This window comes from Mustela nigripes, chromosome 1 (genome assembly GCF_022355385.1).
Source record: "Mustela nigripes isolate SB6536 chromosome 1, MUSNIG.SB6536, whole genome shotgun sequence".
Lineage (NCBI taxonomy): Eukaryota > Metazoa > Chordata > Mammalia > Carnivora > Mustelidae > Mustela > Mustela nigripes.
This window is the reverse complement of record NC_081557.1, coordinates 258,761,767-258,775,575: the sequence shown is the minus strand read 5'-3', so window position 1 is coordinate 258,775,575 and position 13,809 is coordinate 258,761,767. Positions and strand designations below refer to the sequence as shown.

At 35.4% G+C, this 13,809-nt stretch overlaps 1 protein-coding gene across 1 annotated transcript; it reads right to left on the bottom strand.

Moving 5' to 3' along the window:
• Positions 1-7,496: 7,496 nt before the first annotated feature.
• On the bottom strand, positions 7,497-12,908 carry PRR27 (proline rich 27). Its single transcript, XM_059377478.1, has 2 exons — positions 12,861-12,908; positions 7,497-7,973 (listed from the first exon to the last, which is right to left on the bottom strand). Exons 1-2 carry the CDS (start codon positions 12,906-12,908, stop codon positions 7,497-7,499), a joined length of 525 nt encoding a protein of 174 aa, XP_059233461.1.
• Between the last annotated feature and the right edge of the window lie 901 nt (positions 12,909-13,809).

Sequence of the window (13,809 nt, the reverse complement as noted above, 5' to 3'; positions counted from 1 at the left end):
ATGAGAAAGAATTATTACATGAAGCTGTTGAGATTTTGGGGCTGTAAGTTATAGGAATCAGCTTTAAAAAAAATTTTTTTTTTAACTAATTTTTTTTTAACTAATGCTTGAGAGAAGACCAAAATCATAGCGGTAATGAGAAGTCCTGTTATTAAGGGTAGCAAATAGGAATTATTCTGATACTAGAAGTCATGCACCTGTTCAGAGTTAGGGAAATGACACAATCTGAATTAGCGTTGGAAGAGATAATGGATGGACAAATTTACAGAGGCAGCAGTTAGGAAGCTGTTGCAGTAATCCAAGGAAGAAGTGATGGTGATTTTGCCCAGATGTTAGCAGTGGAAATGGTGAGAATTTGTTAGATTGTGCATATATTCCAGAGGTAGAGCTAACAGTACATACTGAGAGCTTAGATGTAGTTGATGAGTGAAAGAGTTGGGCGAAAGATGGCTCCAAGAATTGTGAGACAGTTTGCTGAGATTGGATAGATAGCAGAAGAGACAGTTTGCCTTGTCTTCAGAACATGAAAGATGATATCATATCAGGTAAAGGGCTAGTATCCAAGATCTGTAAAGAATTTATCAAACTCAACACCCTAAAAAACAAATAATCCAATCAAGAAATGAGCAGAAGGTAATAGGAACAGGCATTTCCTCAAAGAAGACATACAGATGGGCAACAGACACATGACAAAATGCTCCATATCACTTGTCATCAAGGAAAATACAAATCAAAACCGCAATGAAATATCACCTCACACCAGTCAGAACAGCTCAAATTAAGTCAGGGAACAACAAATGTTGGTGAGGTAACTGGGTGATGGACATTGAGGAGGGCACATGATGTGATGAGCACTGGGTATTATATGCAACTGATGAATTACTGAACTCTACTTCTGAAACTAATGATGTTCTATATGTTAGCTAATTGAATTTAAATTTAAAAAAAAAATGAGCAGTTCAGAAGCTGCTCCTAGAAGGCTCTGGAATAGGTCAAACTGAGTATTTCTCAAGCCTACTAGTTAAGGTGGACTCAGTGATGGTCAGTGACAAAAATTGCACTGAAATTAATACAAATTCCTTCCATCTTTAAACTTTCAAAAAATTAAATTAGTTTCTCCTTGCAAAGTTTTCTTTAAAGAAAAAGAAAAGAGACTTCCTCCTTTTCTTATTCAGGTGAGTCTGAATAATTCGTTTGCCCTGCTGGATGGAATTGGGTCTTATATTCAGCAACAGCAATCTGGGCCATAAATTCTCATTCTTACAGGTTTCCAAGAGAACTCCCAGAAGTAAGTATAGTGTTGATCTCTGTCATATTGCTTTTGCTTGTCAAAACTTAGTAAGTGGGAAGATAAAGAAATAATGAGAAAATAGAGAAGACTAATATTACCACTTCCATACGATACTAGCTGGTTGTGTCAGCTATTTTTATTTATAACTCTGAATCTAAGTACTGTCATCAGGAGTTTCTCAGATTGTTGTCATTTGTAGCACCATTTACTTCACTGGGGAAACTTTACTCCCACCACAGGGTTTTCTTTTCGTTTCTTTTCTTTTTTTTAAGATTTATTTGAATACCAGTATAGTTAACATTCCATGTTATGTTAGTTCCAGATGTACAATAGAGTGATTCAGCAATTGTATACATTTTTATGACTTCGGTGCACCTCATGAGAAGTGTGCTGTTAAACCTCCTCCCCTGTTCCCCCCATCCCCACTCACCTCCCCTCTGGTAGCCATCAGTTTGTTCCATAGAGTTAAGAGTCTGTTTCTTGGTTTGTTACTTTTTTCTTTGTCCATTTGTTTCTTAAATTCTGTATATAAGTGGAATCATGTGGTATTTGTCTTTCTCTGACTTTTCTTTTCACTTTTAGACAGTGGCATTGAAATTTCAAAATTTTTGGAAATTTTTGCGTATTGGGACTTTGCACTCATTTAACTTTTATCCAAGGTTTCCTTTGTCCTTAGTGTTCGTCCTTTGTTCTTCAAGATCTTTACATGTCTGTTGCTAATTACATGTTTGTTTCCTACTGTTTAAAATGAGAGTAATAGTATTACTGTGTTACTAAATGCACAATCTTCAATGAGTCAAAATTATAAAGATGTCAAAGTTTGTGTCCTTTTGGGCCCTAAAATTTCAAAACCTTTTTCTCAGCTTCTGAATTTTCCAGACCAACCGTAACCCATGTCCCCGCACTAGCAGCAGCTACTTCACTCTGCCCCACTTTTCCACCACTTTCCATTAGTGACCCTCTGCCCTTGGTTTCTCCTTCTAACTTGTAAGCAGCCCCAGGGGAGCCTTAAAAGTATTAACCTACTTCTTCAGGTTCTCTTCCTTCCTCCTTCATGTCGAGTCTCCTCTAGGAGCTCAGCCCTATACGTTCATTTTCTTTCCCTTGGTTTTCAGGTTCAAACAGAATTAATTGGCTTACAAGGATTCATGTGCTTGAAGATATGAGGCCGTGTGCTTGCCAAAGCATTTGCTCATTGCTCAGATACCATCAATCTTCCCATGTCTGAGTAGGGTGATTTAACTGAGGAGCTATTCCTTCATCAAGGCAACACCTAACTTCCGTCTAAATTCTATCCTGTCACTGTGATGGAATGTGATAGGATGTAAAATGTCTCCCCAAGAGATCTTTATTTTAATCTCTGGAAACTGTGACTGTTACTTAATTTGTCAAAACTATCTCTTTGAGATATTCACATATCTCATACGACACCAGCTAGTGTCATATGGAAGTGGTAATATTAGTCTTCTCTATTTTCTCATAAATTGTGATTTAAATTTTAAAATGGAGAGATACTGGATTATTTGAGGCGTCCTAAATGTAGTCACATGTATTCTTATAGAGGGAGGCAGAGGAAGATTTCAACACATGCAGGAGGAAAAGAATGAAAAGCTCAGAGCACACAGGGATTTGATGATGGATTCCTTGAAGATTAGAATGATCCAGAGACAAGTTAAAAAAAGTTAGCAGCCACAGAAAGGAGCTAGAAGAGCCAAAGCTCTCCAAAAGCCTATCCAGGGACCATGGCCTTTCCAATACATTAAATTTCAACCTAGTAAAATTGATTTTTGACCTCCAGAACTGTGAAAGAATGCATTTTAGCTGGCTTAATTTACCCAACTTCATGTTAATTTTTTGGAGCAGGCAGAAGAAGTGAATATATAGCCTTCATGTTCAACTTCATGTCAGCTTGTGTGTCTTCTAATTTTTATAAAATACTAACTCCATGTTCTTTGGCGTGATTTCTTCTTTTCTGACACTTTCCTAAATGCATAACCTTTGGTAAATCATTTATCTTTTCTGTTACTCATTTGCCTAATGTTTAAAATGAGGATGATAATAGTATCTACTTAATGGTTATTATATGGGCTTAAGTTTATATGTGCTGCCGAAGAGAGCACAATATGGGCTTAAGTTAACATTTGTTAGGAGCTTAGAAGTTTGCTTAGTACTGGCAAGTGTTATGTAAATTGATATTAAATATTTAAATTTTAAAAATGTTATTTGTTTATTTGACAGAGAGAGAGAGAGCACAAGCAGGGAGAGCAGCAGAGGGAGAGGGAGAAAGGCTCTCTGCTAGGCAGGGAGCCAGGTATGGGACTCTCTCAGGACCCTGGGATTATGACCTGAGCCAAAGGCAGATGCTTAACCACCTGAACCACCCAGGAGCCCCTAAATAAATATTTTAAAAAAGAGATGAAACATTGTGAGGGAAGGAGAATGGGGGAGGGCTGTGGAATGATGGTTGTCTCCCCTTTATCTACCTTCTGTCACAATTTGGAAACAAACCATTAAAAAATTTAATGGAAACAAACCATTAAAAACCATTAAAAAATACTGGGTATTTTTGGAATAGTGTTTATTCAAAAGAAAGATACCTATTGCCATCATATGTTTAAATCTCTGACAATTATTTACATATTTAGGAAATAGTCTTTTAAAATTTTGAATGGAAAAAGTAAAACATTAATGTCATTTCTGTATAAATGAAGTCTGATGGAAAAAAAACACAAGCCGATCAATATGGGAGAGTAGTGTTTTTAATATAGCAGAATGAAAGTCTTTGGAAAAGACTTTCCAAAAGTTTTTGTAGATTTCATTGATGTGTTCAACAGTATCTGGAAAAAGGAAAATAACATAATTAGTTTTGTATAATAGAATAAAATTACATTTATAGCAAAATATTGTTTTGTGATTTTAATGTTAAAGGACTGTTTTAAAAGTTTACCTACAAATCTATACTATGATTAAGATGCATGTTTAAGAGATTCATTTGTTTTCTTCTATCTTCTTGTATATATGATGCATGCAGTCTTGTAACAATTTATTTTCAAATGCATTGTTATTCAATATTATGCTTTATTTGCATACATGTATACATTATATAGGATTCCTTTGTGTGAGGGCCTTCGGTCCAGATCAACACAATCATCTTCTGATACTGAATGATGTAAAATAAAATTCCTTCTCTACCTTAAGAGACTTTTCTGGAAAAGTGGCACATTTCTTCTGTTACTTATTATGAATTAAGTAATTAATATAGTAAGAAACTAAACATAAATGCTTACTGAAAATATGAAATTATTAAATTTATGTAACATCTTGAACTAATTTACCAATCAATACCTTTTTGATCTAATATAATAGTAAAATAAGTAAAAAACAAAAGAATACAGCAACATTAAAATTTAAAGCTTTTTAATTGCCTCGACATTAACTGTTATTAAGAGACATCACCAATGATATTAACTGCCTTCACATTTGATTTTCAATTCTATCTCAATAGAAATTCTGATTTGGCTTGTGAAATAAAGTAAAATAGTCCCTTGACATTTTTCCTGTCCAGTTTTATAACAGTAAAATTGGAACAGCTTTGGGAAAGGACAGAGGAGTGAGGAATGAGGGTAACCAAATATCTTGCTCAGATGAGCTCAGGTGGAATGAGCACAAATGAGCTTTTTGACCAATGCCTTTCTTCTCAGGATAATGTATAACAGAGGATAGAAGACACATTTGTGGGGGCAAGAGTTAGGGACGGGAGATTTCAGCCTAAATTATTGTTCATGTTTTCTGAGGCAGTGGCTCTTGGTGTGGGGTAAGGGAAGCTGAAGAGTGATAATAGAGAAAGATCTTTGTCAACTCTAGCAATGGTTCCTCTCATCCACAATTCAACCCCTATACCTCCTATGGAAGTTTCTTCCTTTCATCAACCACTATTATTTTAGAATATTCATCATAATCGTTTTGGATCAGTTTAAGGAAAAACTACTCAGTTCCTGAGTTCCTTACACAGGACATAAGCTTATAATTGCAGAAGCTCGAAGACACAGGTCCAATGCCTCTCCACACCCCCCTTTCTTGTTTTCATGTAATAAAAATATATTCCAAGGTGGTTTCACATGATGAGATTTAGTCTATTTGATGTGTGATTTTTAAATCTCAGCATCATGTATGACTTACGGAAATAAAGGATTGGTACTCTCTTTTCTAGAAAATGTCATTTCTTTACCTAAAAACAAAAAGACCTTTCATGCATGATAAAATGTACTTCATTTCATAATAGTGGGCTTATCTTTCTTGAATAATCTTTATTTTCTTGGAAGTTGTATCCTGGTGATCTCTTTGTAACTCATATTTAGAATACTCTAGATTGCCACCATATTTAGCTTTTGAAAATGGAGAACTTGTCAAATCATTCCTCTCAAGGAAGATCCTTGATAAATTTCTTTGGCTAAGGAAAAAGTCCAAGTATTTAGCAGTGTTTTCGAGCCTCCCCCCCACACCTTTTTTTTCTTTTTTTTATCAAGTCCCCTTTTTTTATCCATATTTTCCAACATTTTCCCTCTGCCCCCATGTGAGCCACAGCATAGGCTGTAGATGGAAAGTGCTTTGAATCAGAGGAAGCTGCTGAATGAAAGTGTTAATGTGTGGAGTATTGTAGGGTAAGGCCTGCTCTTTAGACTTCTCTGGAGCAGTTTCAGACAACCATTTAACTTGATCCTGATCTTTATCAGGAACAAAGGGACTGGAAGAAAATCGGTACCTCCATGGAGGAAACGATTGCCGGAAGCGTTCCATTAGTGGCAGCCTATTGCAAAATTTTCACTGGTGGATTTAAGCTCCCATTTCTTTTCAGTCTGTGCCCTGAATTCAGAGTTTCTTCCATGTAGTTGGGAATCCCACTTTCCCTTTTATAAAATAGTCTATTGTTTGGACTACATCTACTAAAACTTAAGGAATAGTTGCTTCTTGAAGATTTTTAAAAGAATGATCATTTAAAAAAAAAAAGCACACACACACTATACTTCAGGTCAAGATGAGTAACAGAAAGTGGTTTTACTCTTTTACTTGGAACGGATTTTTAAAAATATACCAAACATGGGAGAAGCAGCAGGTTCTTGATCTGAGCATTAAGCAGTGAAGGACAGTGATCCCTAAGAGAAAGGAAGAAAATAAAGTGAACCCTATGATTGTTCTAGCTTACTGCCTGGAGAATTTCCAGGCCTTCATGAAGGGAAATGGAGCTAGGAGTCCAGGAAGACAAGGTAGCTGAAATTCACAGAGCAGAACATCAGAGAGGTAAGAGAGGGACAAAGATAAAGATACAAAGTTCTAAATAGGTTACCCTCATATTTTCAACTGAGTATGGATTATTTATATGATGATATCACCTGAAGCCTGGTTTAAAGAACCACTGAAAGACAAAATGGAACAATATCTGGTACTCACAGAGGGCAGGGAAAAGTTTTTGATTTCATAAGAGTGAAAAATCTCAAAATTCACAGGGCATAAACTTGACTACTCAATGGTTTGATCTCCGTAATGGGAAAAAGGAGCCTTAGTTAAAAATGTTTCTTTGTTACGGCTTGAAAGCCTTAACAGCATTGTAACCTAATGCCAGTGTAAAATGAAGCCCATGAACAAGTGTATATGGGAAAAACAATGTTTTCCCCTAACATTGGAAACAAGGCAGGGATGTCTATTTGATCACTTCTATTTAACGCTGACCTGGAGGTTTTAACCAGTACAGTATGCATTAACAAATATATAAATAAATGGAAATAAATCAGTAGCATTGAATTTGGAAATTAAAATGTTTACTAATAGATGAATGGGTCATATATATATATATATGACAAATTTCAAAATAATTATGCTAAGTGAAAGAAGGCAGACACGGAGGAGTATTTACAGTATTATTTTGTTTCCATGCAATTCTAGAAAATGCGAGCCAATCTGTAAGGACCGAAAATGGATTAGGGATAGGAAAAGAGGAGAGTGGGGTTTCCCCCCTCATTGGTATATAGATCTGTTAAAACTTACCATGGCAAACCTTTTCAGTACCTGTAGTTTGCTGTATGCCAACTGAATCTTCATAAAGCTGTTCAAAATGTTTAAGTGATACTTGTTTGCTTATGGGGAGATTCAGTTTCTTTTCTCTCCTACAAATTCCGTGCATTAAGGGAATAAGGTTTAGGCAACCCACCTAATCCAGGGAAGTAGCAGGCTGGTGTTCTGAAGCCACAGGCTCGGCGTCATCAGGCTCTAAGGGCCCAGGCTCAACGGCAATAAGCTTTGGGTTGGGAGGTGTAGTAGGTACAGCTACAAGAGGTGTGGCTATGTAAGGTTCAGCAGGCTTAGGCATGGGAGCACTGTCTGGGAAAAAAGGTCCTCCAAGCGAACTTGAGGGAAGGGCAAAGAAGGGAGATTTCTGAGGAGGAGTAGGAGGAGAGGAGGAGGACAGCCAAGTAGTTACAGGAAGACTAGACCTGTGGTAGAGGAGAGCTCCGGGAGAACTGAGAATCCAGGGTAATGGGGTTCCCCCTGAATTAGGGTCAGGATTCCCACGGTAATTGGGGATTTCATTCCCTGAAGGATGAAAAGGAGGAGCAAAATTATTGGCTGATGTGGGATAAGGAATATTCAGAGATGGGTTAAGAGGGTAATGATTGCCGCTGTAATCCTAAAGGAGAAGCAAAGAAGTCGGTTAAAGTTGATTGTTTATACCTATGTTATCTCTATATTACCCAAGTTATGACCATGATGCTCTACAGGGAGTGAAGATTTTTTGATGAGAATTTCAATTGAGTCTCTTTCTTAAGGCTAATATATTTCCATAATTTTTGTGATAGAAACTACTAATTTCTTGAGAATATTGATTAAATTTCAATTTTGGGAGAAATATTTTGTGTTAAGGCAAATCAGAATCTTATAAACTGAACGATATACCAGCTTAGTCTAGGAGAAAATAGAAGGAAAGTGTGTGCCCAGTACAGACTTGGTATTTCCAGGCTTCCTTCTCTGTACCCTCTGCCCAACCCACTGCTCTTAGTGCCCGCAGATGTCTTAAGGACCCCACTAAAGCATTCACTTAGATATACCCCTTTTATGCACCCTTTTGATCTCCTCTCCCATCCTATAACATTCTAGTCTGCTCATCAAGGTCAAGCATCTCTAACTGTTATTAAGAAGGAAACCAGACTGGATGTGGAGGAGTGATTGCTGGCTTTTCAAAAAAAAAAAAAAAAATTGAGATATAATTGAGTATAGTTCATACCATATTGTATATCTGAATGTTCTTAACACAGTAGATCTTAAAAGCTGACATCAGAAGAAAAAAAATTGTAATTGTGTGGTGATGGATGTTACTTGGACTTAATGTGGCAAGCATTTTGCAATATCTATCCCTGGCTTTTCACATTTAATTTTCCCTGTGCTGTTTGTATTTTATTTTTCTTAAAAAAGATTTTATTTATTTATTTGACAGAGAGAGATCACAAGTAAGTAGAGAGGTAGGCAGAGAGAGAGGGGGAAGCAGGCTCCCTGCTGAGCAGAGAGCCCGATGCGGGACTCGATCCCAGGACCCTGAGATCATGACCTGAGCCGAAGGCAGAGCTTAACCCACTGAGCCACCCAGGCGCCCCCTGTTTGTGTTTTAAATGAGAGATCAAAAATGTTGCTCATGCATTCACTATTAAATTTCAAATGGTTTCTTTCTGTAGAAGGACCTCTACAAACTTCAGTTGCCCCAGATTTGTCTGTTACATGTATGTGAGACTGGCGGGGAGGTCCAAGGTCACAAAATTATGTAGGAATTTACAGAAAATTAAGACATTTTTTGGTCTCACATCCACAAAATTTTATTTCCTATCATAAATTTTTCATGCAGTTTTGGTATATATTAGTTTATGTATCAAGATCCTAGATTCTTTGATTCAGTGCATAGCTCCCTTATAATTTAAAGAATCTTAAATGTTTGTAACATAAATATTTTAAAAATATTATAGGCTATGTTTAATATTTCTTATGTATTTATGTTAAGGCTGGCCAGTTGACATTTTCTTTACATATATTATAAGCTAATTTGTCAATGGCAGACACCATTTATGAACATATATCCAGTTTTCATATTTGTCAGAAAATATTGCCTTCTTTATCAACAGTACTTTTCTGTGATATGTAACTTTAAATTCCAGTTTAAAACATTTAATCTAAAGTGCAAGCAGTGAAACTGGATAAGATACCACTATGAATAGGAAAATTATAGGATACATAAATACACATATGCTTATATTTATACATGCATTTTTAATGACCCCTCATAACCAAGCAAAGAATGCATTTCTAAATTACTTACCTTTTCAAGGAAAAAAAAAGTAATACTGAATTATTTAACATTATTAGATAGAAAATACCATTTTTTTAAAGACTTTTTTTTTTTTTTTGACTGAGAGATCACAAGCAGGCAGAGAGAGAGGGGGAAGCAGGCTCCCTGCTGAGCAGAGAGCCAGATGTGGGGTTTGATCCCAGGACCCTGAGATCATGACCTGAGCCAAAGGCAGAAGATTAACTCACTAAGCCACCCATGTGCTCCAGAAAATACTATTTTTTGAAAATGCTATTTAAAAAAGAAAATAATACAGACCACATTTTAGTATCTTAAAATATAAATAAATAAGAACATATTTTACCTTTTCATCAGATGAGAAAATTTTCTAAAACAACAAAGAAAATAATGTTTGTGTTAAATTTCATGCCACTGAAAAATGCCATTCTTTAGATCTCTACCTACATTTAGAGTGACTATAACTGACAAAACTGTCCAAGCAACTTGGAATTTTCTTTCTTAAGTGATAGTTGTTTTCCTATGATTATGTGGACTCTTCTGCTTTCTAAATACATTCTTACAAAATGGTTATGCAATGGCCAATATCAATATTCTATTAGTACCAGTGTTTCTACACTATCATTAAATTTCTCATTCATGTTTATTTGTAAACTTCCACATACAGTGCTTAATTGGCTTATGTATACCAGATATTTACGCTAGAGCATCATTCGTGTTTATTACCCCGTGACTAAACAAGGCTTTACAAAATAAATTCTCAATAAATGCAGATTGTTCCTCAGTGGATTTGGGATATTTTTAAGCCTTTTCTTGGTGGATATTCAAGGATTTATTTTTAAAATGTATAAGATGAGTGCCTACTATGTGCTGTCTGTCCCACGTGCTCTATATTGGGATCCTAAGTATTGTAAAGAACAAACAAGGTTTCTTTGTTCAGACCTAGTTATTGTGTCTCCCAGTCAGTCCAGCTTCCTCATTAAAACTTAACATTGTATAAAAACCAAAGCAATGAATTAACAAAAAGTAGAATCAAAGCTTTAAACACAGAGGACAAACTGATCATTGCCAGAGGGAAGGGGGAGGAAGGCAAAATGTGTGAATGGGATTGGGAGATACAGACTTCTACTTATGGAATGAGTAAATCATGGGAATAAAAGACACAACGTAGAGCATATAATCAATGATATCATAATAGCACTTCATCGTGACAGATTATAGATACACCTGTAGTGAGCATAGCATAACATAAGAGAAGGTGAATCACCATGTTGTACACCTGAAACTAATATAACGTTGTGTGCCAATTATACGCAAATAAAAAAGGAAGAAAAAAAGAATTTAATATTATATATAACATTTCTGTTCAATTTGGTTTGGTTTCCTGAATTGCTGAGTTAAAAATGTTTCCTTTTGCATCATATTTTCATCCTTAATTATGATGCACGTTGCACAAGTGATAAAGGTTTCAGAATGTTCACAGAGACAAATGTCAGTGACTTGTATTGTGACCATAGATCCCTAGTTTCTCTTAAGTAATATATTAACTCTTATAAGAAATTCAAAAGAATAAAAAGAATATCTCAGACTGTTTTCATTTTAACAGTTATTTTCAAAACCTTTCTACATTTGTATTCCATAAACATTTTTCTTCAAATAAGAATAGATTAATAGCACTAATATTTTAACAGCAATAGTAGTCCCAAAGCTACAGTGTAAAGGAATCAGAGACTTTAAAATACACTTTAAGGTAAAAACAAATACATTCATATGTAAATGAAAAGAGTCTTACCTCATCAGGGAAGTGGAAACGCTTCTAAAACAAAGGAAAAATTAATTCACTATGGTTATTTGAAAACATCTGTACCCAGATTTCCATATTACTGAAGAATTTGTACAGTTTTATTAGTATAGTTTCTTTCTTCTTTTTTTTTTTAAAGATTTTATTATTTATTTGGAAGAGAGAGAGAGAGCACGCCCATGTGCACAAGCTGGAGTGGGGAGAGTATAGGGTAGGGTAGGGAGCAGAGCGAGAAGGTGAAGCAGACTCCCCGGTGAGCAGGGAGCTGACTCTTGGGGGCTCCATCTGAGATCAACCATAGTTTTGACCTCATTAGTTGTCTTAGAAAGTTTTACTTTTGCTGAAGGATTTGGGTTTGTGATCTGTAAATCTGAAAGATTATCTGGCTGTTATTCATATATTTGTTTTTGCTGCTGTCTTTCACTCTCAAGTTTTGTTTGTATTCTGTGTGTGTGTATGTGTGCATGTGCACGTATAAGTGCCACTTGTTTACACTTGCACAAGGATCATATATTCACTTGTTCTCCAATGAAGCTTCAATGAAGTCACCACAGATTATGCACAAGAATAAAAAATAGTATAGAAACTCATCATTTACCATTTTAAGAATTAGAGTTTAATTCAGGTAATTTTAGGAGATATAAAAACGTACCTTGAAATTTTCCCAGGATGATAACAATAATTGCAATAGTATTAATATTATATTAATATTAATATTATTATGATAATATATAATACAAAGTAATAATATATAATAAATACAAAAATATATATTATATATTATATAATACAAGTATATATAATATAATAATAATATTAATAATACAAAGTAGCTTTGAGTCCTAGATACTCTGATAAACACCTCAAAACCATTCTGTGAGGTAAGTGTCATAAAATTCTCCTTTTATAAAAGAGGCTATTTAGCACACTCATTGGCTAGAATTAAGAAATTTCCATCAGCTATCTCTTACATTGGAGTTGCATCTGCTTATGCTGCATTGAAAGTCATTATGTCCATTGAACCAAGTATTCCTTGTGACTCTACCTAAACACTTTCAGCAAAGGAACATCACTGCCAGAGGAAGCCCAACCCAGCTTTCTATAATTAGAAGATATAAACTCTGTTAAAACAATCTACATGGCGTTCTGGCTGCCTCTAACTTTGTTCTCCGCTAGCCCACTACATTTTTGAACTAACCTCTTTTCCTTGCTGGTTAGCCATTTAGATAACACTTTATTATTTTGCTTTTAAAAATATCTTTTGAAAAGTTTGGCACAACAAACCTCATGCCCATTAACATATCTCTCTGCTTTGTTGTTATCAGTGCTATACTAACTTATGTCAATAACATGAATTCCTATCTATGATTGTTTGATGGTTATACTATTGCTATAACTTAACTATTAACTATTTCCTCACTCACCTTTGCAAAAGCAACATAAAAGATGCAGGCCCACAGTAGAAGCTTCATTTTGAGTGAGCTTATGAAGACTAATTTTATAAAGTGGTTGTTTCAGAAAAGATACAATATATATCTTAGTTATTTCTCTTCTCCTAGAGAGAGACAAAAGAATGCATGGTTTGGTTAGTCTGATTAGAAGCACCCTCAATAGGAAATTTGGTCTTATGCTATTAACTACTATTGTTACCTAATAGGAATGATGTTAAAACAAAATTACTCTATTCTGAAATGTCCTTCAGCAATCAGTTGGCTTCTAATTAAACTTCTTTAAGAGGGACTGAACTCATTTAGTTACCTAGAGATACATTTTTGCAATTAATTTGTCATGGAGTGCTTACTATGAAATAAAATTCCTTAAAAGTAGCCATTCTGTGGGTGCTGTATTAGGATTTTCTTTTTACAGAATAATTAGGAGATTAGTATCAACAACTTGGAAAAATTTCCAGTCCTAATCTTGCTGCCACTGTATGCTGTGGCATAAACCTTTAAGCTTTTAATCATCCATTTTTTCCCTCTCTCTCTGAAAAGTGGTGGGTCAGCCCTATATTCAGGTGTGTGTCTTGATTACGCTAAATTTTCTTCAAAAGATCAGCAAGGAAATAAAGGCCTTAAACGACACACTGGACCAGATGGACATCACAGATATATTCAGAACATTTCATCCCAAAGCAACAGAATACACATTCTTCTCTAGTGCACATGGAACATTCTCCAGAATAGATCACATCCTCGGTCCTAAATCAGGACTCAACCGGTATCAAAAGATTGGGATCATTCCCTGCATATTTTCAGACCACAATGCTCTAAAGCTAGAACTCAACCACAAAAGGAAGTTTGAAAAGAACCCAAATACATGGAGACTAAACAGCATCCTTCTAAAGAATGAATGGGTCAACCGGGAAATTAAAGA

Excerpts from the sequence above, each read along its gene's own strand:
- PRR27 (XM_059377478.1), bottom strand. The coding sequence starts at position 12,908 with ATGAAGCTTCTACTGTGGGCCTGCATCTTTTATGTTGCTTTTGCAAAG. Across the intron at positions 7,974-12,860 it reads TTTATGTTGCTTTTGCAAAG|GATTACAGCGGCAATCATTA; the intron begins GTGAGTGAGGAA and ends CTTCTCCTTTAG.